This window comes from Anopheles coluzzii, chromosome 3 (assembly GCF_943734685.1).
Source record: "Anopheles coluzzii chromosome 3, AcolN3, whole genome shotgun sequence".
NCBI classification, from domain to species: domain Eukaryota; kingdom Metazoa; phylum Arthropoda; class Insecta; order Diptera; family Culicidae; genus Anopheles; species Anopheles coluzzii.
This window is the reverse complement of record NC_064671.1, coordinates 4,942,541-4,967,238: the sequence shown is the minus strand read 5'-3', so window position 1 is coordinate 4,967,238 and position 24,698 is coordinate 4,942,541. Positions and strand designations below refer to the sequence as shown.

Here is a 24,698-nt window from a genome sequence, read left to right as displayed (position 1 = left end):
TGTGTTGGATAGCTAATATTGCGGAAAATTGTTGAACTGTTTTTGGAAAAATAGAGCTTAATTATTTTTTGCTATAACAAGTGAATGTTGAAAATAATTACCAAAAAGTGCTTTAGTTTTGTTCTTCGATAATAGCGAGATTCAGATCGACCTGGGAAGCTCTCGACCGTATGCTATAAACGTTCTCAACTGTCACTGCAATGTTTACATGTGGAATTTGAAATTGTACATGAATTTATTCCTTTTGCTTTACAATATCTGCATTTTTCCTCTTAAAATTAAAACAGCGCTAGACTCTTCTTCAGCGACTCGCCCTTCTCCGGTACCACCTTCGCTACTTTGCGCGGCTCTTTCACCAGCGTCACCGGACACTGCACTTCCGTCCAGCAGATCGGAACCATCGGAATCGGATCCGCACCCCAGGTAGCGCGCGAACTCGGAGAAATTGCCACCACAACGCCCAGCTCGTTATCCGCCGTGGACAGATGGAACACGTTCAGCTCGATTTGATGCAAAACTCGGGCCAGAATGATATCGCCCGGTCGGAAGCATTTGTGCATTTCCACACGATCCACCTCCGTGGCGCGCACGTCCTCCTTGCGGATGATTCCACGCAGCGTGCGGTTCAGTGCCGTTTTGCCGATGCACAGTATGCGGCATCTTGCCATTCGATTTTGTACGGCCGTAATCCGTGCTGTGACAATATCGCCTATGACCGGGACCGTTGCTCCACCGCCGAAGGAAACCACCGAGATGAAGGTGTTTTTCTCGCGCTTCTTCATCTGCACGATGCCGGCAAGGGTGGCGTGAATGTAGCCCAGCTTTTCGTACGTTCCCTGGCCGGCAACGGTGAACTCGGAGGCGGCACACAATATCTGACCGGGGACACAAATCAGTGTTTGATCTTCACTTTCTTCACTCATTGCTAATTCCGGCTACTGGGTTTAGTAGGTAGAAAATGAAATAAAATTGAGCGAGACAACGTGGTGCGGTCGTTTCCGAACGTGATTTTACTGTAAACAAACGCACGGTCTGTGCTCTGTTGACTGCCGAGCGATTTGACAGTTAGATATTACAGCGGTACATGTGACTATTACAGCGGTACCGAGGTGCACAGTGGAATTTCTTCATTGCATTCTCATTTTTAATATTTAATTTCCAACCCTTTTCAACATTTGCTGTTAATTTTAATGAAAAATCTGGCCGTTAATTATTTGTACTTTTTTATGTGCTAGAAACACATTATGTCAGAATGTTCCTTACATTCTCGTTGCTGTGTTGAATTTCATAGTTAAAAAGAATGTTTCAAACAAACGTGCAGTTGATTATTCTGGTATTTTATCCAGTTTGACCCTTGTTTATTTCATTTTCCCTATCAGCAATAAGTCATACGCTCAAGCAACGGCGTCATCCTTTTTACAAACCACCAAGCGTCCCCTTTCTGTTTGAACAAAACAACGTGCTTTCTGCTGAGAGCGGAAGGATACGCTCACAAAACCATTCACCGCTCTCGCTCTGTTTATGTGTCTCGGCGGAATGCATGTCTCTCCGGAGCAAGCGAAGAAGAAGTGGCAGCATAAAATCATCACACTTTGTTGCAACACCAGTTTAGTCGTTGGCGGGATTCCAACCCATCCGGATCGTGCTTTGTAGCGTTTGTTAAAAAGGTGACCGTCCGACAACGTCCAGTACGTGTTACAAACAACCAGCGTGAAAGTCGTGTGTGCGTATCATCAGCTCTACTGCTGCTGCGGCCCGTTTGATGCGTTGATCCGGAAGCGAACGAAACCATCATTATCATATCGTGCCATATCATCGCTGTGGTTTATCACCGCGTACAGATCGGTCCATATCAAAGCCCTAAACCACGAGATTGATTAACCGGCAAACGGAAGCCGGTCCGTGTGTGTGTCGTCGTCGTCGCACCACGCATTTTTCTGTCGTTTGCTCTGTGTTCCCTGTGAGCTGATTGTCTCGTGGTGATTTGTCAGTTGTTAACGTCTTCGGCCAAAGAACCGCGTTACATTCGGATTGCATCAAACATAATAGTCATTAATTTATTACATTAACGCACGCCGACGGCCCTTGCCTTCTGGTTGGAAGCGTGGTCTGTAGCCCTTCTGACGGTTTAAAGCCAGTCAGAGCGTGGTAGGCTGTGAGCGGTAAAGGATCCACCTAGCTACGCGAGTTCTGCCCCTTAGGTTAGTGCGTCTGTGTTGTCTGAGAAAACAGTGAAGTGAACTTGTTCTGAAAGGCGCTGAAAGGCAAGTCCATCGGCCGACAAGTAGCAACATCAGGCCGAAGCAACACCGCAGCCAGTACACTAGCACGAAAATGAGTTCAAAAGCATTACCAAATCTATTTATGCTATCAGCGGCAGTTATTGTGGTGATGGCGGCGTTAGTGATCGTCGGACCGCAGCCGGCCGCCGCCAACGACAGCCAGAATATTAACCGGCTGCTTAACAATCAGGTGATTGTTAGTCGGCAGATCATGTGCGTGCTGGAGAAGAGCCCCTGCGACCAGCTCGGCCGACAGCTGAAAGGTACGTACCATCATCATCATCACCATCACCAAAACAGGCGGCGGTGCCAATAGACGTTGAGTTGGCAGTTAAGCAAGCTAATGGGGCACCGAATTTACATGCTTTGATTTGTGTAGCGGAGTGAAGGGAGAGTAGCGGTCGTTTGTGTCTTGTGCGGAGTTGGTAGTGGCGCACCGATTCAGGGAATTCCGTTCATGATTGTTGGCTTCGGAGTAATAAAGATGATTATTTTCTTCTTATACAAAATGCTGCTCAAAATGAAAGTTGATGGAAAAAGAGGAATTGATAAAATTGTATAAAAAGTAATGAAAATTGAGTAATTTGATACTTTCTTGAAATTGATACCAATCACTTTATTTACTTCTAAAGCTTAATTAACACCAATTAAGAAATAACGACTATTCGTATCACATTTAACGATCTTGTTCGCCATTACCTCCCCTGCCTAATGATCTTTGTCGAATCGAACGAACGTGACGTGACCGTCTCGCTCCTTGAACTTAAGCTCTTGAAAATAACTGCTGTCAGACCATTCTCGGTAAAAACCAGCGGTGAACATCGGGAAGATTTTGCCCTTCAGTAACACACCCCCAAATCTGTCATCAACTAAAGACGAAAGGAAACACACTCATACACACACAAAGTGATGGTTCCTCTTAGCCACCCACCAACGGACCGAAGTGGAGATTTAGGCGACACCAATCCCAATGTTACCAAATGTCTCTGCATCCGGTGTGCAAACGTGAAGCCCTGAACAGAGACAGTACGTACCATTGATTATTTTGTCACCGCTTTTTGTTCGCCGTCCGCCGACACTAAAGCACATTGGATGGCACAATTTGCCAGGGCTGTCATCGAAAATCCCTCTTTTTCTGTATAAGAAGAACGATGGGAACAAAGCAAAAATGCTAGCAAAGACCTGCATCCCACTTGAGACAAAGCCGCCGTGGCCGACAAAGCACTGGAGCACTATTAAGAAGGAGGAGGGGGGGCGGAATTGGCCCACAACTGGACAGGAAAAAGAGCACCGGAACAAACGAGTAGCGGAAAACAACAGTAAAATGAGAAACGGAGCTCTATTCGCAGGAAATTCATTAACGGCTCTCATAATGAAGTGAAATAGGAAGAGATTATGTTGGATTATGCGTTGAATTGTTTTGCTGCTTCGCGGTGCTGCGGGAGTCGTCCACCCGATCGGGGCACGGGAACAGCAAATGCGTACTGCAGGGAAAGTGTGTTATTAATTTATGCTATTCGCCTTTTTTCCTGAAATTATAGGTGTCCCTTTTGGCTATGGGAATGCTCTCTCTTTTTTTGTTGCAGTAAACGGTAAAGTACCAGGCGCATCCATTATGAATTTAAACGAGTTCAATGTGTGCTGATGGTGCATTTAAAATTCCATGAAAAGCTTCACAAATCGTTTAAGGGAATTGAGGTGATCCTTTCGACCACGAGGACACATAGCTTCAGTTTTGGTTGCTCCTTTTTTGTTCTCGGGGGTTGAAAGTTTTCCAATAAGTGTTTCCTTACTCCAATTACTTTCCTAACAAGCTTACTTTGAAACATGTTTGCGTGAATTCCAAACAACAACAACAGCAACAGCAACAAGGGGAAAAATTAAAACACTTTTCCTCACGAAAGCGTGGCGTTGTTGTTTTTCCCCTCCCTCAGCACCCAACCATCCAACCCAAGCAACCTTTTTCGAGCGCTTTATGACGCTTGGCGGTCGTCCCCCTTTTGTCTTTTGCCTTGCTATTTTCAGTGTTGTTGTTGGCAGTGTTTTTTTTTTGTTTTGAGATTGTGGAAAACATTTTCAATTTCGATGCACACAACCGTAACACATACTTTGGCAAACAAGAAGGGGGGGAGGCGTAGGAATAATAATACCAAAACCTTATAGAAGAGAAAAGAGGAACAAGGAGAAAGGATTTAAAAACAAGCGTCATCTATGGAAAACACAGTTTTCAGTTTCTGTCCGCCACTACTGTTGGGCGTTTTTGTTGCCTTCCCTTTGCTCGATCTTTCCTTTCTGGTCCTGTCTGTTTTCGGTTGCTTCGTTCAGATTTTATGATGCGTTGAAAAAATGAGCGACTAAAAAACGGAACGGTGGGACGAAAATGAAATCGTGACTGTTCTGTTTTCTGAACGTGACAACCGAATTTTCATCTCTTTGGCCCTATCTCGGGGGCATTTCTCATTTTCATCGTCACCCTTACCCACCACCCCCATCGAAAAGGGGTATATTATTTCGTTCGTATTATTATTTTTCAATCATTTGTTATTATGCCCTCCCTTCCAATCCTGCCTGCTACACGGCAAGGCACTGCCAAAAAAGGGTCAGCCAGTTTACCAGTTTGCTGACGGCCAAAAAACTACGTTTCATGTTTCACGTAGCTCCTTCCCATGTTATAAACTCCCTTCGCCCGTTTGATTCGTTTTGCATCAGCTCGCTGCCCATTAAACCGTTTGCTTTGCGGGAGGGATTAAAAGAAGCAATACTACGAAACGAAATGGTAGCAAACAAACCCGGTTGTGTCGGTGGCGATGCACGGGAGAAAGTGGACGGTCTCGGGCGATAAAAAACCCCGTCCTGTCTTGTCGACCGATGATAAATCTTCCAAGAAAAGAAGCCTGTTGAATACAGCTTCACTATCACAGCAGGAGCAGCTGTTAACTGCGAAGGATGAAAGGGCAGATTAAAGCAGTTCCCTCCTTCAATAACGAACGAACGCGACACGTGTGTCATTTATCTTCTTACGCTTATCATCTAATCTTCCTTGCTCCTTAAATGGCTTTATCATTGATGCGATAAAAGTCTGGGATGAATAAAAATTGACACAGCTTCTTTAAGCATACAGTAAGCAATCTGGTTTAATTACTCCCTTTTCGACGATTCTACGGCAAAAAGCACAAGCCACGAAGCTGGAAAATCACTTTTCATAAAGGTAAACCTATTCTCTCGGACAAGTGTGTTGGGGCAGTGTGTAATACAACCACCTAAAAAGAACACTTTCCACTGACAGAGTGTCAGAGCTTCTACGGTAAAGCTCACCTCGGCGTAAATAGTGAAAAAAGCTTACAAAATCAGTTCTGCGCTAGCAAAAAACGAGGAACAAGAAAAGTGAGGCGACGAACTCGTCGGGATAGGAATTCCTTTCCTCCACGCCGGAAATGAATCTGAAGAAGCTGCAGGAAATGCTTGAAAAAATGGTAACTTTTTGCACGCAAAACAAAAAGAACCGAACGACCAGCAGCTCGGGGTTGCCTGGTAGCACTTTCTCTAGTGCTCCCTGTGTCCCTGTTCCTGGAAGAGCGGTCGAACACTGGCCAACGCCGAGCGAAACCCCGGTGCGAAGGACAAGAATTTTCACCTATTTTGCTACAGCTGCACGAAAAGCTACCCCGGTATGAAGAGATAGTGGAAAGTATTTACGGGAAATTGAATACCTTGCCTGTCCGAGGCCCTTGTTCGCCCTCCACCCACCAAATCGGTTACGGAAATGAATGGACGGCCAGTTAAAGCTGGCTTTTTACGGAGACCCAGCGGTGGTGGGTTTCACAGCAGTGGCCACAAAGACGAGGATTCCAAGAACGATGGATTCTTCAGACGAACGGTTGGAGTCTCTTATTTCATGAAACGGAGCATCGTGGAGGAGCAATTTGAATACATAAAATCATAAAATCCTATCAGTGAGGCGTTTGGATGGCAATGTGGATTTGCGTTCTATGGCAGTGGCATTGATACTAGTTTAATTTTTGGAATAAAAATGGAAAAAGGGACTTTCCTAGTAATAGTCACTTGGTGGTTGCCTTGAAAACAGAGAGTAGAAAACTGATACGAGCGCTGTAGATTGAAACACATTAATTATAATTAATATTTACTTGAATGAGGGGCGGTTCCGTGGTACAGTCGTCAACTCGTACGACTTAATAATATGCCCGTCATGGGTTCAAATCTAGAATGGACCGTCTCCCCGTAGCAAGGATTGACTTATCCGGCTGTGTGGAAATGAATAAAATCTCGAAAGCCTGTATAGGCCGACATGTCCACGTAGGACGTTACACCAAATAGAAGAATAATATTTACTTTAATTCGACCTAAATATCCAATTATTTCAATTATCGCACCGAAAGCTCCATCTTCAATCTGAAGCAAAACCCTCTTTAAAGCGCCTCCATGGCGCTTTCATGTCGTTAATTAAAAGTATAACGTAGCGCGCCCCTCCCCCCTTTTTGAAGCCACCTTTTGCATCCTGAGCGTCTCTTTTTAATCACATTCGACCATTTCAACTTTCTGGCATTGAAAACACTCACCTCCCAAAAACACCGGCCAGCCCAAGCAAGAGCGAGAGAGAGAAAGATTCACTAATGAAAGGGGCCTTACCTTAATCCTATCTTGCCATACCATCCCTTTGCAAAAGCTCCCTGCAAAACCCTTTTGGAGTACATTTTTTTTTGTGCTCCCTTGACTGGCACTGGTAGACTTTATACAACCAGCATGATATCGTTTTACAGTTGGTATTCAATGCGGTTCAAATAAAAACGAGCGGCTCATGCCATGCTCTCGCTGCTGGTTCGTCCTTTTGTTTTTCGAGTTCGGGAATTTCCCTCCACCTCATTTACTACCGTACACCAGTAATCAAATAATCCCCAACAAGAGGTGGCCGAACCGACAAAAGCCGATGATATTATGGTATGAAAAGGCTCGAGCCTCACCTTTTTACACCAGAATGTGTCAACAACAATTTACAACCCACATCACCAATGTTAATTAAGTAGGGCCCGTTGTTAAGGGCTGACATTGAACATTGGATGTAAATGCGTCAATTGTCTGGCGGCGTCAGGCGTACAGGTGTGGGTGGGGGAAAAGAGGTGAAAAATGAGAGGAAAAATTAAATGATTAAAAATTGAACCTCAATTAACTTTTCCCACTGTTGAATACATTGAAATATTTATAAATAAATGAACTGAAAGGCTGGTAAATTTAACACTTTTTGCTTGTTTGAAAGCTTCCTTTTTGAGCTTTATTACCACAAACAAAAATAGTCTTTAAGTAATAGACTGAGATCTTGCTACGGATTATTAGGTCTAACCAAAGGGGAACTGGAATTGGGAGTGCTAACAGATAATCTCCCTCGAGTGCTTCGTGTTTATGCTACAAACAACCTCATTACCATTTTTAATACACTCCCCAAGTGAGACCCGACCTAGTAGTACGCCGCCTTCCCACCTACAATGTACACTCCTTCCCAATCCCATGTAACAACAACCATCAAATTATTATCTAATTCCGAACAACATTACACAGTTGCGTTTTGCTCGATTGATGCCTGACACACATACACGGTTAATGTTTTAAACCCAACATTGTTGCATCCCGCGGAACGAAATCAAACGCCAATCAAACATTCGAAAGCAACAAACCGAACAGCGAGGCCCCAGTGATGCCCCGATATTGATGGCAGTTTACGGCCACGGGACAGTAAAAGTGCTCGTAAATCCCCGTTTTCATTGGTGCTTGGGTGTGTCCCGTGTAAGACCCGGTGTTGTGTGGCTAATGTAATTTTGAAAAGCGATACTAAAAGATTTATTTGCCATCCATAAAAGCGAAACCTAACCTACTGCTACTACTACCAACCCGCCAATCCCCGGTCCGACTTCCGACAAGCCTGGGGTTTTATTATCATTGCAGCTGCTGCTTTGGCAGAGACATTGGTTTGTTGGGTCCTGTTTATGTTTGAATGAGTACATTAGCGGCAGAGAAATGCGGGAAACACTCACGCCTTGGTTAGGACTTTCTGAGCTTTGCCTGGTTCACGGGTACACGAGATAGAACAATACTTTAATCCTCTTATTGGGGAACGTTGCTGCGATGCGTGAAAATTTCTAGCCCGTTGAAAACCATCATGCCGATCGGGTTTTGTAGAATAATCCTGCCTAATATTAAAACTTCGCGCTGCTAGCTAACTTTACAGTAATGTCCTAGGTTGTCATTCGAAAAGCTTTTCCAATGCTTGATTTTACTCAAATTCATTTATACCCCTGTGACCGAAACTGTTCAGAATTAATTATTTTCTGCACACACGCATCAGAGCTCGCCTCATCAGATGCTGTTGCGTGAAATGTAAGCCTTAAAATTAATTAAACTTTTCCATTTTGACCTCGTTTTTGGCATACTTTATCCTAATCATGCATTGGCGTTCGTGATGGTCCATGGTTCAGTGTGAAGTTTTATAGGCACAACAGCAAGTTCAGCCGATGAAGAGAATGTAATCGATATTCTCATTTAATATGCCACCTCAAAAGAGACATTTTAGCTCCCCAAGACAGTGCTCTCACGACACAAACTATTATAAGATTCTGTTAGAAAAAGTGTTGGACCAACTGATGTATAAAGTCGAAAAATGGAGTTTCCTTCACATTGGCAACTTTCGAGGATAGTAAAATCACGCTACAAAAGAACAAACTTACCTCCCACCGCAGAACCTCATTAAAGTTCTGTGCCGTAACAGAGCAGGAGAGAGAGAGAGAGAGAGAAAGAGTGAGAGCAAAAACTTACACACCATAAATTACCTCCCCCTCGGAACGTTCCGGTGAAGGGTTAATCTTTCAATGAGCGAGAAAGAAAAAGCAACGACACACCAAAACCATCAGAAAGCATTGGGATGTCGACAAGAAGGGGAAAAAGTGCAATCAGTGCTGCTTTGGAGGGGAGTTTTGGTGCAAAACTTGCATCTTTCGAACGACGAGAACACCACACAGACACACACACAACCCATAACACGAGCAGAAACAGTAAGAAAAACGCTTCCAACCGAAGGCACACTACAAGCATTTCGTTCCGGCTCCGGAGGGAAATATGTAGTTTTGTCCTCTTTTTCTTCATCCCCCTACTACTGGCATTGGTCTTGTAAATGGCAAGGAAGTTGTAGGAAGACTTCAGTTGCAACTTGATTCATGTTCATGGTCTTATAAGAACGCAAAAGCAAAGCAAAACATTGGCTCCCCAGTGTGGCTGGTTAGTGCTGTATATAGCATATACCGAGAATACAGTACACAACGTTCGATATCACCACAAACAGATGTTTTACTTTGCAAAGAGGGAAACCCATCTCCTGTCCCTCCCTGTGGAATCACATCATGACAGAAACAACTTCGATTGTGTCTTTGTTTTGGATGGATTGTAATTGAAATCGTGCAGAAGAGAAAATTTCGCACAGCCGGTAGCAGCAGTAGCAGCTTGTCATCTTCCTTCCGACCGAGTTTCCTTACAGAGAGCGTGTGCGATACCACCAGCTGCTTTTATTTTCACATTTAAGTTGATTGATTGGAAAAGGAAAACAGTAAACCACCCTGCTGGAGGACGTGCTATTAATTTGGAAAAGCAATAGATGATGATGGTCCCTAAGGATGGTGGAACATCTTTCCGTATGCGGAATGGTTCCTTATCGTGGTTGAATTATTCATAAGTTTATTTGACCATTACGTCAACAACGACCAACATCATCGCGTGTTGTTTATCATTCTTGCAGCGTATTCTTCCGCATTTCGAAGCGAAACAAAAAGGAATCTTAACGCTCCTGCAGCTTCTTAAAGTCGCTTCCTTGCACGCACGCACACACACCCGGCGGTGTTTGAAGCACAAAAGCACAGCTTCGGACGAAACCGTCAATCTCTGATCCACTCTAATCCCTTTCCGACTTTCGACGCTTATTATCACGCTCTTTTGCGAGCTTATCTTCTTCGAGAAGGGCTGAAGGGATCCGAAGAAACGCTCTCATTTGGGCAAAGCTCCACGTCATGAAGGCGTAACAGTGAAGCGTGACAGTATCTAGCGTACGCAAGGCTGGTCTAAAGCTCTCAAAAAAAAAGACGAAATGGATAAGAAGGATGTGTTCTACACGATGGATACACTTCTTTCACTGGATACAGCTACCAACGAACAACCTTTTATCGCACGTCGCCGCCGTTTCGAAAAGTTTGACGACCTGGGCGCTATCCTACGACCTACATCCGGCCCCCGGGGTTTGCTTCTTTTGCGTGTTCGCTGCTTGGTTAAATCCTTGCTCTGTTCTATCCGCTGTGGCCCAACCCAAGCTCGTAAAGTTCTCCCGCTCAATCGTTTGCCCGTCCATATAAAAAGGAAGGAATAAGACGAAATGCAAAATATTTCCTCAATGGGGTCGGGACAGTGGGTGGTGGAATTTTAGGGACACACGTATCCTTCCGTTTGCAAACTACTTCCTTCCAGGGCCACACTACGAACCCCGCGAACGGGATGTGATGGTGATGGTGCAACATTTGTGTGACGTGGCTTATCTTTTTGTACGCCCGGAACGACAAACCTCTTCCTCGGTTCGGGCACAGACGTTCGACTTCCGGAATCCGGGGCCTCCGAAATGGGGAAAGCAGCAGAACAAAAAAAAAACCGGACCAAGGACACAAGCGACAAACCCCGCCCGCCACGAAATGCCATTCATTTTTTCCGCATTTTCTGAAAAAAACTGCAACCATATGCTCGACGGAATGTGAACCCAACAAAGAGCAGGACATTTGGACCCGACCCGAAGGATCGTGACTTTTCTCCCTCTTTCCGCCTTCTCTTTGTCCCTCTGGCTTTTTTTTTCTTTTCACTGATGAGCAAAGTTTGTGGTCGCAGCGAAGGAGAGAGTGAAAAAAACAACACACACACACACGAATTCCACCCATCATGCAAAAGTTGCAAAGTTTCTGCCGTGGCGTGGCCCATGTGGCCTTTTACGCCCTCTCTCTTCCTCCTCCCGCACGCGGTCATTCCATCCATCATAAATTATTCAACATCGTTAAATCTTATCGCTGACGTATGCCGCGTGCATACTGTCCGGTTGCGGTGTTGCATAAGGTCATGGATGTATTGCTGGTTGGCCATAAAGCGCGGGAAAGCGCGTCCAGAAGGAGAAGGAAAAGCCTCAGAGCAACACAAGCAAGCAAAAAAAAAAAACAATAAATAATCCTCCCCATTAGATTATGTACGGCTTGGCGCGTGGGGTAGCGCCTACGGGCAAAGAGTCTAAAATAGCTCTCCAAGAAGCGAAACGCGTGAAACTAAATAAAATCCACCACCGTGGCGGTTCGGCACAAGCTTATCGCTTTCGGGATGGAAATGAATCGTGACGTGTAATGAAATTTTATCACCTTTTCATCGCCTTCCGGGATTTTCCTCTGCGATTGGGGGTGATTGATGGAGCTTTACGTTCCCGGCATTGTGAAAATTCATTGATGGCGCCCTGAATCAGTTTGCAGTTGTTTTTGCTACAAAATGGGTGTTTGTTTCATGCAAAACGTTCGAAGAATTAGGTTCACTTTCTTTTAGTAAAATAAGGCTTTAAATTTGATCATATTTCAATCAGCTTTGAGGTCGACTGCACTTCCATAATGAGGTCTGCATTCCACAGAAGACTGGAAGGAATTTTCCTACGCTCATGTTCGTGCCTTCTTCTGCCACCTCTGCTAATGAAATGCCAATTGGTGCTTAATGCTGGTGGCGCAAAAAATAAAACGATGCAACACCTCATTCCATTCTGATTGAAGCCTTTTGTTCCAGCAAGCCTCCCTCCCCCCGAGACGCACTGCGCTCACATTCTAATGGGTTGCTGGCATGGCAAGGCTCACCTGTTCGAGTAATGAAGAGCTTTTGCAGTGCGAAATGAGCAGCTCAGGTTGGCTGCAATTGTTCGCCCTTAATAATAGCTTGCACACCTAACCGGGTTTACCGTCCGTTTACTGCAGCGGCCATGCTTAATTTAGCTCATTTCTAGTGCAATTTTCATTCCCCACCCGTTTGTCTGCATTCGGTATGGACAGGAAGCGTAAAGGTGAACAATGTAGCGAAGGTGGAAAGTGTATAAAACTTTCATAATTTGGCGCGATTAGCAAGCTTGGCTTGGATTAAAGTTTCCTTTTTCTTCTGGCAAACAGTGGCAGGGGAATTAAATTCTCATCAGCACAATGGAGATCGTCTTAATGTGCTCCCGGGTTTTCTATTCTTGCTGGCAGCATAAAACATGATATCAACCAAACAGTCCGCTAACAAACATGAAAGCCTTCGAGATAGTTTCCACAACAACCAGCGGGGCTGCAACTAAAAAACAAACGCAAATGAATAGGCAAAAAACACACACACACACACTTTTTCACAAACTGGGAGCATCCCAGAACAGCCCTCTCCGGAAGGTAAAAGTTTCGTGTTTGTGGATAATAAATTTGGCAAACAAACAAAGCCAGTCCCGTTCTATCAACCCCTTTTGTCCAGCCCGAGTTTCGTCCCATTTAGATAGAGGGGCGTAAATGCACCCAGCAGCGACAGAAGGGGGTCCCTGTGTGATAAATTCACCGCACTGCGCATGTTGACGCCCCAAGCCCAAAGGCACACTGACGCATATATCCTGTACCAGCATAAGACATGCAAATGGAGCGAGCTGTCTAGTGCTGCCACTGCTGCAAGTCTCCACAAACTATCTCTTTCAACAGCAAAAGTAATCGTTCGACGGGACAAAAGCAGGAGGGGAGGCGAGGGACTGGAAAACTCCAGAGAAGCAACCCAAAATTTGTCTGTCAGGATTAAAATTCTTTACAAATTTCCATTCTAATCTCCTCTCGCTGTGTTCTCCCCCCCGAAAGCCCTATTCCTCCGCTGCACGCAAGGTTGGCTCTTGTGCAAGACGAGAAAATCGGAATGTTTGTCATGTTTCGCGGGAGTGTTCGGGAACTTTGACGATGAGCGAAATATCTTCATCGCAATGGCACGGGAAGGGGCAGGGATGGGAGTAGAAACTTTCAAACCAGAGTGATTAACATATCACGTGCGTTCGGGAAAACAAGGAGCAAAAAGAAGAGAGAGAGAGTGATCGGCAGTGGGGTTTGAAGGAATTAATCTAACTCGAAGCAAACAGCAAATTGCTTACAGAATGAGTCGCTGCTTATCAAAGGAAAACATCAAATTCCTCAATGTTCATGTTTCTCGTGGCTCCGTTCTGTGTAACCATTGCTTCCTGCGCCGACACACGCGCGGTCTCGTGGAAAGCCATTGGAAGAAGCAAAAATTAGTACCGAATAAAGAGCAAGTAACTCACTCGAAAGCTCCTCCGTACACATCCTTTGCCAAAACAAACATAGTAAGCGGTGGAAAAGCTTGCTCAACCTCAAATGAAAAAATACCGACTCACACACACACACACGCCCTTGTATTTCAAGCGAAGCTAAGCAAGCGTTGCAAACTGTTCGCTGTGTAAGCAAAACACCACAGCAAGGCAGCAGCAGTAGCAGCAGTCCATTTTCCGTGCTTCCGTTTTCCGGCACATTTGTGCTTTTCCTTCCGTTGCCGCGTGTGCCATTTAGTCGTGCTTTACTTAAGCGCTTCCTTTCATCGCTCACTGTTTCGGGGTGTATCCTGGGCAGGATGTTTGGAAATTTATTCATTGCCGAAAATTTGATTCTTAATTTCACGGATCAATTGCTCCTACGGCGGTGGTGTTTGGCTGTTTGGCCACGCGCGCCGCCACGTAACAAGGGAGCAGCAGAGAGAGAGAGAGAAGCAGGACGCAGAAAAAGGTAAAGGAAAAGTTTAGATTACACTCCGCCGTCCGTTTTGCGTGTGCTGATCGATCAGGGTGAATGCTTAATTTCGGTTCCTTTCCGCGCTCGTGTACGCTTTCCGGGGGCGTGTGTACGTGTATGGGCGTGCTTTATTTGCTTTCCGTACCTCGAACGCTTACACTCTCGATCACACTTTCTTTTGCGCGCCCGGTTTGGGTGGTTTGGGTGTAAAAAGGAAAAGTTAATCATGGTTCGGAAAATTGTGTTACACTTTTCGTGCTGCTTTTGCTTTGCTCGGGAGGGTTTAAAGTTTGCCAAAAAGTATGACACAAAAAAACCGGTGTCGATTTTAAGGGAATCCCTTGGAAAAAGGTAAACGTCGTTTCACGCTCTCATTCTAACGGTTTTCTTTTCCTCCCCCGCCCCCGCCCCCCCCCACCGGCTGACCGAGTGCTTTTTGGGTTTGAAATTTGATTTCTTACCTTTTCCCGCTCGTCTTCGTATCGCACGATTCCCCTCCCTCGTTCGATAATCGACCTTTATGGGTGCGGTAAAAAATGGTTCCATAATTGGAAATCCTTCCAGGTTGCTGTTTTTTTTTCGTGGTCCTTTTCCAGGGACTCTAAGGTTGTGACCCGTACATTCCTTTTTTTTCACTATTACTAAGGGAACAACCAATCGCAAAATGAACTACCGCCTTGAGAAGGATTTTCGATTTCCATCATCCCTTACCACGTGCGGGTAGGTGATTGAAATATGGAAGAAATTTCCCCACCGAAAAAAAAGGTCTCTCCTGGCAGGAAAAGCCGGACGGCCAACGGCTGTGCGTCATACAAAGAGAGGGGATATTTTGGACAGCAGTAGTAGAAGAAAAAACGGGGCAGCTTACTGCCCCAATGACGGACCCTACGAAATTGGATTAACTTTTTCCACCGAAGCATATGATTTTGTGGGACTCGCAAAGAATGGGTCGGATTTGCTGGCTGGGAATCAACACAAACCCTTGGGTCGTTTGGTGGTAAGGAAAACAGCTTCCGAGCGAGCGATGTTTATCATGTAAATCATTCAACACCTGATAGTGTTTCAATTATACGCGAAAGGGGAATTTATAGATACACAAGATTTCGGTAATATTTCGATTTATTTAATGGCTTTTTTTGCTGACAAGTAATGAATAATACATTTTTCTAATCAAGGTAAATGATTTATGAACGCAGAACGCTTGCCTAAGGACGATAAAACACGATTACATTCATTCATCAAACACACCCGCCTCTTTCCCGTAGCTCTCGCCAAAGAAATTACACCCAACATAACATCCAGCAGAGTGCGCGGAATAAAGGCAAAAAAACGCGGAAGAAGGCGTTTAATTTGAGTAATTAAAATCTACAACAACTGCACCATTTTCCCGTTTCCCCCAAAACGTTCTACAAAAGGTTCATCGCACTGCTGGCGGTAGATTGCTAAAAGAAGAATCGCAAAGGACGTAGGAAAAAGCTTTCCTCATCCTTCACGGCAGTCTTCACCGAAACGGGCGGCTCAACGCCGGCTGGCTGTGGTAGTGGTAGTGCTTCTTTAATTGAGATAAATTACACACTGCCGTCATTCCACTGCCGAAATGGGGCCGGAACAGCGTGCGGTGAGGCGGTGTGAAAAGCCTTTTCTGTCTGTCTGAAAAGTACGCAAGAAGCACAGCGGGCTGTAGAAATAGCAACGGTAATTAGGGGCCTATTTAAAAGCAGACAGCCTATGGGGAGGAGGGATGTAGCGACAAAGAGACAGAGTGAGAGAGTCAAGATTTGTCCAACATTTATTGCCGTATCCTCTTCAGGTTTGAATGCTCAACTCTTTGAAAACAGGAGAATGGGGGGTTGGGTTGAGTACTCACAGTATCCGTGCAAATCAGCGCTTCCGTTCCGTTTCAACATTGAGCTGCAGTGCCAGCGAGTGTATAATTAGATTTTCCCGCCTTTTTTCCCAACACCATTACGACGGATGATGGTACAGCGTCTTGAGATGCAGCCGGTGTCTTGCGAGTGTGAGCAAGCACTAATGTCCTCCTGCACAGCTTCACTACTTCAACAACTCACCGTCGCAAGATGAATGCACTCTCATGTTCTCACATGAATGGAAAGTTCAAATTTTAATTATCGTTTCCCGAGTGTTCACCATGTTCAGACAAGTTTTGTAATTACATTGATTCTGGGCGATTTACTTACACGAGAGAAACGTCTTGTGATTCCCACGTGTGTACGGAGGAAAAGTTTTCCATCAAACTGTGTGTGGTGTGCTTGCCTCCTGCCAGAATCAATTTGTGGCAAACGCAGAGTGGTAAAAGGCGTACGGGTTCACTAGAAGTCAATGAAACGTCTCACCATCTTACCATGACTTTATCGTGTTGCAATTTGGAGTCAGCATTCGAGCAACTGTGACTGTACAGGAAAGTTCAACTGTGAAACGTTCTTCACTGTGCGCTGACATTGCACATTTTGTATGAAATATATCCCTCTTATCTCCACGAGAGCATCCCGATTTCCATTTTGCTTTTGCAAAGATTTACATTTCGCCGCTCTCCTGCTCCTCCAAAAAGGATGGAATTTATTACAGCTTTTCATGGATTTTTGTAAAATATTATCACCTGACCCGCCGGTGGGACGACATTTGCACCTCAAAGCCGTCTCGTTTGTCTCATACCGTGTCTCCTTCAGTGCGGACCCGAAATAAATCCTTTTTTTGGGAGGGGACCCACGTGTCCACGACGGTTCCTTTTCGTGCAAGCAAGAGGTGCTAACGTTGCCACCGCCACTAAGTCAAGTCGTTTGTAAAGATAAATGTCGCTGCCTTTTCTTATCCGACGGGGGTTGCGGGAATGATTCTTTCCAAACATTGTGCTCTTTCTAATGAAGCTAAATGGACAATCTAGACGTAAGAAAACCTGCAAACCTTTTCTTTTATTTTCTCTGCTTGAGATTCATCCTTGTGTCCCTTCACTTGTAACGCGTTTGATGAATTTCGACGAGTGGGTTACATTTGAAACAGCGAAAAGGTAGAACGAAACGAACAACTTTGATTCCCAACCTTCGCCCAAAAGGGTATTTCAAATCAATTTGCCATCTCGAAAGAAAGATTAACTCCATTTATCGGCTCGTCTGTTCGCATGACTTTTTCCCACCCGGAAAATAAAACAAACACCGAGTGACCGTCACGGATTGAATATACCTTCTTTTTTTATTATTTTAGTTTGTGTTCACCATCATCTTTGCGACTCGTTTCGTCACACATTTGAACACCGAACCGTGATTTCCACTTGAGCAGTTTTGCGGAGAAAAAAACACCGGCCAACCAGCTGACGATAGGGGTTTACTTTTAATTCGTCTCGACAGCTGCCCGCCCGTCCGGTGTACGTGTGTGAACGGAAGAGAAAGAGTGAGAAGTCAATAAAGCAGCAACTCCTCACCCCAAACTATCCCATCCGGCGATCCACATCAGTTTTTCTAGTTCGATTGACCATCAACTTTGCGCTCGGGTTCGTTAGGCTGGGCTTTTGGCTCCATTGAGCAAGCACTACCAATCTACGCCGAACAGGCAGCCAGAACGTGCATCATTTTCGGGGAGAAAGTTTTTAATTGAAAAATAATTCAATCTCCAATCAAACCGAGAACGAAGATGCTGTTTTCCCCGAAACCGGAAGTAGTGGGCCAGTGTGTACCTTCCAGCTTAACTCTAGTATCGGATTTCCACCGAAGCGAGGAGATAGTGCGATAATGGGTGTGTTGCTTCTGTTGGCGTGTTCAAGCACGAACTTCGGACGCAAGCTGGCGTGAATTATTTTATCTCCTGCCTCTTCTCACCATTCACCTTCCGGGAAAAGTGATGGCCGCCCAGTCTTTCACTTCCGGACTGACCAATTAAGATCGACCGGGAAAGCTTCCTTTCCCCCACGGGGCGATTAAGAACCAATTAGGGAATGTTGTTACACTCCAGTCGGGGGTGGGATGTATATATATCGCCTATCGATGATCCTTCAATCGTGCAGCGCAAAGTAGTGAGAAAATCATCGGCCAAGTGTCATCTGAGTCTAATTGTTTGCCAACTACTTTCGAAATGATGGAAAACAAACAACGATGAGCAATAATCGTTTGATCGTTTTTAAACAACTGGCCGTGGCGGCACAGTGTGATAAGAAAGCCGCATGTTCCGTAGGAGGTATGATAATTGATCAAATTTAACCATCACACAACCCCGCGTCAACCCATCCTGATGTCATTCTCTAATGGAGTGTGTGGCAGTGACAGGCTGCAAACGCCTTTGTGTGTACCAGCTGCTGTGGGTCGTTTGTAACGAGACACGCTGCACGAGACAACATCATCGACTACGGATGCCCATGTACTTAAAACCACACAAGATCCAACTTTCCACATCATCATCATCGTCATCATCATCTTCAGACCGTGCGTTGAAGTACAGGATGAGAGATGATTTTAGTCTCGAAAGCAAACATCTTTCCTGTGGAACGACAACTCGACTTAAATGCTCGTCACAGCCCTCGTAGCAATGCAAAACACAGACCGAGGGAACGTTGCTTCCCAGGCGCGCACTGCCTGTTGTTGTGCAGTAAGATTCAATTTTCGGTTCCTTTCGTAGCAACGCATCAGAGCCATGCAGAGAATCGTCTTGGGGTTGAGTGCACAACGTACACAGGCGCGGTACACTCGTCCGTTCCTCTCAGGATGGTGGTTTCCGTATGGTGATAACCGTTCAAATACGGCGTTGAATAGCATGTTGCGCCTAGCGGACGATGAACCCGCCACCAGCCCGTCTCCAAGCGCTCCATTTGCACTCCATTTGCAACTCTATTGTGGAGTGTGGCCATTAACGCAATTTGCTTATGGCATTTACCCTCACGCTCACGGATACGGGCCCCGGAGGGAAGGGCTCAGTGAATTGCTTAGTGAATTATGCATTTTCCTCGACTTGCTTACACGCTCGACTGGAATTATGCCTTTGTACGGCCTTTCCCCGCTACTCCACCACTACTTCCCACTTCTGTCTGTACTGTTGTAATGACCGTCAGACACGACAGGACCACTCTCTCTCCGTCTCTTCAATCAGTCATCTATTTGTCAAACAAACTGTCATTGATAGCTGTCAAATAATGCTGTGCACGGTGTGCAGCTTAACGAAGCTACGTATCGCTTTGCCCCATCGCACCCATATAAATAAATCCCCCAAAACAAATAGGATGTGATCCATCCGATTGAGGCCATTTCTCTTCCATCATCAATCCGACCAACAAATAACTATGTCATTTCGCTCGGTTCGTGTTACGTATGGAAATGTATGGTCGGATGCCAAGCAAATGTCACACGATATAGCGCAGCTGGTGGTGGGAAAGAGAAAAAGGCGTTCCAGAATCACCATGGGAACGCGAACCATCTTCCAGCTGAGATGACAGTCTCTCGTCCCACATGCTACTAGGATGTGATGAGGCTAATAGTTGATGGCGCGTTCGATGAGTTGGTCCGTTGGTGGCTGGGTGCTTCGAGAATGCTTCCCATCGCTACGAACCCGGAGCGGCAGCATATCATTATTTATTCCAGTTCAATGTTCCAAAGCAAATAGCAAGAAAAAGTGGAACAGACACGAATACGAAAGGAATCACTACAGCTCATAGAAGGAAGAAAGAAGGAACGAACGAACGTGAATCCGCTTTGGGAAGGATTTTTGCCATTTTCTTCAATTACGTTTGCTTCCCTGCATACGGGTGCTCGTTCGGTTCATGTGCTTGCTGCTGCTGGTCAAAGGGATTTACTCTACCCACTAGCTGATGGTATTCTTTTGGCCCGTTGGAAGAGGAGACTAAAGCCAATTGGAACTTTATTTCCATTCCGTGGGTGTGTGTGTATGTGTGTGGATTGTAAAGGAAGTATATTGGACCGTGTAAGCTTTAGCGGGAAACGTTTTATCGCCTTTTTTTCTCTGCCCCGATTTAGGTCAGTACGTTTGCAGTTACAACAGTTTGGAAGCAATTTCCAAGCATCTAAAAAAGTGTCTATAACAAGCGTTTTATGCATTGCTTTCCTCGTGGATGACTACAAAGTAGCACTTCTCACATTTCAAACACTTTCAAATAGCTATTCCGCGAATTTTGACACCATTTGCTGGAAGTGCATTCCCCGAAAACACACACTCACTAGCTACAGTTCCCGGAAGCAGCTACACACCAACAGCAAAACAACACATGAATTTATATGGCTTTACCACCACGGAGAAGCTAATCAAGCTCAACCACCAATCGTTGGTGGCAACGGAGCAGCACCTACCTGGCCCACCGGGCGGGACTGTAAAATCAATTATACAGACATTTCATCCCAGTAATCCGACCGCTAATTAACGTGTTTCCTGCGAAACGGGCTCCCTGGCTGGTCCCTTTTGATTATGAACTTTGCCACTGCGGCGGCGTACGAGTGGCTGCTGATGGTTTGGATCATTGGGGGGAACTACAAAACACATTGCCCCGCTCAAAACGTGCTCATTTGCATGCCGGTGCGCGTTAGACTATAATTTACATTTAACCTATCATGCGGGCTTGAAAATCTCATCGCACTGCAGAGGTGGTATAAATTATCAGTCGCTCAGTCGCGGCTTGGAATTGTTTCTTCGTTTCGCTACCGTTCAATATGCGTCTTTGCATTTAAAGTCAATTTTTCGCCAGCAACCACTCTTTAAACTACGCCGCTCATCATACCAAACCGGGTCTGTCAGTGAAGCGAAGTCTCCGACCGACAGCGAAAGATTGACTTTGCTTGCTTGCTTGCTGCGAAAATTACCGATCACAGATCACAGGGTGAAAGTTTTTCGCCTCCCACTGGACTGGTGGCCTCCATCTGCACACGGCAAACGCCCCGAAAAGTTCATCGCTAGTGGAGCGCGGGATGAGACACGTTGCACAAGCAGAAAAGCCTGAAAATGCTTCCCCTTTTCCCTGCTGTGTAGTCTTGTCTAGGAGCTGCGCAAAGGGAAACGAAACATCTCGAGCTTGGGCTACATATACCCCCGCCTACCCTATAATCCTTTTCAGTTCGGTAAGCACACAGCCAAAGTGATGGTGGGTGAGTTTGAGTTCGGAAAATTCGGAACCATCTATCCTGTTCAGCAAAGTCTGCTCGTACCAACACCACCAACGCTTTGTATTTATCCCGGCTCGAAAAGGGATCCGAGTATGCTGCTAACAGGTAATGAAAACTCGTCACTTTGGCAACATCGGGAGGAGAGTATGCAGCCGAGCCAAAAAAGCCACACAAGAGTTGCAGTGTTGAGGATGTGGGTTTTGCTCTGGTGTGCCTGTTGTTGTTAGGCATTGCATCGTCGAGGAGAGAAGTAAATGTTTATCAAAGCCTGTTGCCCAACATTTTCTACTTTTTGCTCATTATAAGTGTGAGTCAAACATTAAATGGGTGCGCGCCAACGTTACCTCTTCATGGCTTCAAACTTTGTGACCGTCAATGAGGTTTTGTGTGTGTGTGTGTGTGTGTGTGTGTGTGTGTGTGTGTGTGTATGTGTGTGTGTGTGTGTGTGGGCTTACACTTCATCTTTGTTGTGCTTATTTATTTGCCTCTCGTGACGTTTTAACTCCACTCGGCAGTGTGTTGTTCTAGGAAGTTGTCCTTCGCGTTGGGGAAGCTCTAGAGCACGACGTTAAAGTCAATGTAAAACAAGTCCACAAAGTGACTTTTTGTTGTTCGGAGTTGGGTTGAACATAGTAACACCGGGCGGCTTTTGATCATATTAAACACGGCTTATGGCTTGGCTTGTGGGAAATAATATTAACATACTCTCATTCACTCTCTTTCTCTGTTCACTTCGCATGTTGGTACAGTGTAACATACTTGAGCTTAAACGAAGCAAGCAATAAACCACGTTCAAACACACACACACACACATGCCGTTGTCTCGACGTCAATATTAAATCAAAGCTACATCAAGCGTGAGGCAATAAACTTTGCCTTGTTCACACTCCCGCGTTCGTCGTCCTGTTCGTCGATCGCTTTGCGAGAATGCATTCGCTATGCAAACATAATTCAAAATTTATCCATTTTGAAGTGGTCTTTGCTTCTGCCGTTGCTTGACTCCAATATAATCTAACGCGCGTTTTTTTATCCCTCTCTTTTCTTTTTCTTCCTCTTCTGCTTCTCAGCCGCCCTGCCGGAAGTGATACAGCGCAACTGCCGGAACTGTTCACCCCAGCAGGCCCAAAACGCTCAAAAGCTGACGAACTTCCTGCAGACCCGCTACCCGGAGGTGTGGGCAATGCTGATACGCAAGTACGGTGCCGTTTAAGCTGCTGAAGCTGCTGTGAAGGAACCGTGTGGAGCACATGGCAGCAAAGGAGGAGAGCAGCAGGCAAATGTTCGCCATAATTTCACCACACCATCGTCGTCGTCGTCGTCAGCATCTTATCGTCTACCTTGCCGTCAGTGGGAACGGAACCGAGTTTCACCGTGTCTGGCCGAGCCACCAGTTCCAATAAAAGCGTATTACTCCAACGGGGAGTGTACCCATGCTGCCACCTCGTACCACTCAACATATCCGAGCCTTCTTCCTCCGTCTATCTCTGTGCCATGCTTATTGCCATCCAAGCATGCCATAGCTTAACGCGCCACCCAAAGGTAGCGCTGCTGATGGACGGTTTTTATTTCCATGCTTGCTTTCCCGGATGACAGTCACTGACACTGACTGGCACTGGCACGGGCTGGCGGGATGGAATTTAAAGTAACAACAACAGCAGCAGCAGCAGCAAAAAAGTCATATCATTTCGATTTCACACTTGTTTACACATCGCGCGCTTTATGCGGAAACGTCTGCAGCGCGTGCATATTGTAAATCGAGCGCTATATTTATCGCGCATAAAAGCGTACACTCGATTCAAGGCGAGGCTTTTGCTCATTTGCTGACACACTTTTTGGTTTTCTTACTTTTCCTTTTCCCTCATACTCCCACTCTCGCACACAATCCTCACTTTATTGAGTTTCACACAATAGCTGGTATTATTGAATCCGTTCGTAGCGGGAACGTACGGCGCTCACATGAAATTCTAGGGATGGCAACACATTTCTTGAGCGCGGTCCTACAACGCCGCGGTGAATAACTGTAGCAACCATCTAGTACGTTAGGAAAATGAGTGTCGGGACGTACGCCGCCGCTACGAACGGATTCAATAATACCAGCCAATATAATTTACTTCACCATCTCCTTGTGCGTTTCCGGCTTACGTTTAGCTTCTCGGTACGAGAAGCTGCTTGTTGTCGAGCTGTCGTCACCATGGTGACACGGTTTTGGCGCACCCGCCCGACGCTTGAATGTTATTCTTTTACACCGCTCCCACTCCTCTGCTTTTGACATCTGGCTACATTTGTTTGTACGACGACAAACAGTACACCAGCAACATGATGCATAATCGGATTATGACTACTCTCTCTCTCTCTTTTGCGAGCATGTTGGTAGTGTGTACGCCTCCTGACGACAGAGCCTGATCGAGCGTGGGCGACTCTGGAATGACGTTTGATGAAATGGCGGGTTTTTCTTTGCTGACATGGCACAATACCAGTGGGCGAACTCATTCATAATAATAATATTAAACAATACTAATAATAATGCTATGTGATAGAACCATCATATCCCCCTGTTGTCCCCATATCGTCCCCTGCGGAGCCAGAAATGTCTCAGCAGTGACAGGTCCAGTTTTTGGCATGTTAAAGTAAAACAGGATTAAAAAAAGAAAACAAAACAAAATATCAATAAACTCCCGACACAATGCTAACGATAAATAATGGTTTGTTAACAAAAGAAATTGACGAATAAAAAAAACAGTCCCATTAAACCCTTTGATAGAGTGCAAGAAGCTCCCGTCGTTACCAACACTGGCCCTCCATGTGAATATCAACATGTCTCTTCTGTCTTATCCCCCTCGTGCAACGGTGTGTGATCGCTCGTCTCATCCGACAAAGGCACAAACAAAGGCAACGTGGATGCCAGCGTGTGTTGTTTCCCCCCTTTTTTGGGTGGTAGGAATTTTACAAGAAAGCGATAAGGTGGATACGGCGATTAACACCATCCCCCCACCACTTCCCGACGCGTGTACGTGTGTGTGTGTATGTTTAGGTTAGTTTGAAGTAAAATAAAGAGGATTGAAGAAAACCCGTGAAAAAAACCACAACGTTTTGCTTTTGTTGGGGTTTGCGACAGGAAAGAAAAGTAAACGTTTGTATTTAATTACAGGCTAAAGCAGCATCAGCGATTTCCCAAACGAGACAAAGACACGTACCACGAACGTGCTTAGGATTGGTTTATGCCGTCAGCAGTCAGCGCCGTCAGTTTCTACGTTCATTAAACGTCAAACAGGATGTTAGGAAGGACGGTTAGTATATGCCAACGCAGTACGACGTAATCCCGCTAGAGGGAGCTAATCATTCTCAATAAACGATTGGATGTAAACCTTTCATTGAATTTCACTTTGCAACATGTCTTCGTCTTAAAAGCTAGTAACATCTCAATTCCCTCTCTTTCACTGTAACCAGTT

At 45.4% G+C, this 24,698-nt stretch overlaps 2 protein-coding genes across 2 annotated transcripts; one reads left to right on the top strand and one right to left on the bottom strand.

Annotated features, from left to right (window-relative positions):
* Positions 1-216: 216 nt before the first annotated feature.
* LOC120955563 (exosome complex component CSL4) lies at positions 217-1,045 on the bottom strand. The gene has a single exon (XM_040376549.2). It carries the CDS (start codon positions 921-923, stop codon positions 279-281), a length of 645 nt encoding a protein of 214 aa, XP_040232483.1. The 5' UTR covers positions 924-1,045; the 3' UTR covers positions 217-278.
* A 548-nt stretch (positions 1,046-1,593) lies between these two features.
* Positions 1,594-24,327, top strand: LOC125907451 (putative odorant-binding protein A10). Its single transcript, XM_049609767.1, has 2 exons — positions 1,594-2,545; positions 22,317-24,327. Exons 1-2 carry the CDS (start codon positions 2,335-2,337, stop codon positions 22,457-22,459), a joined length of 354 nt encoding a protein of 117 aa, XP_049465724.1. The 5' UTR covers positions 1,594-2,334; the 3' UTR covers positions 22,460-24,327.
* The last annotated feature ends 371 nt before the right edge of the window (positions 24,328-24,698 follow it).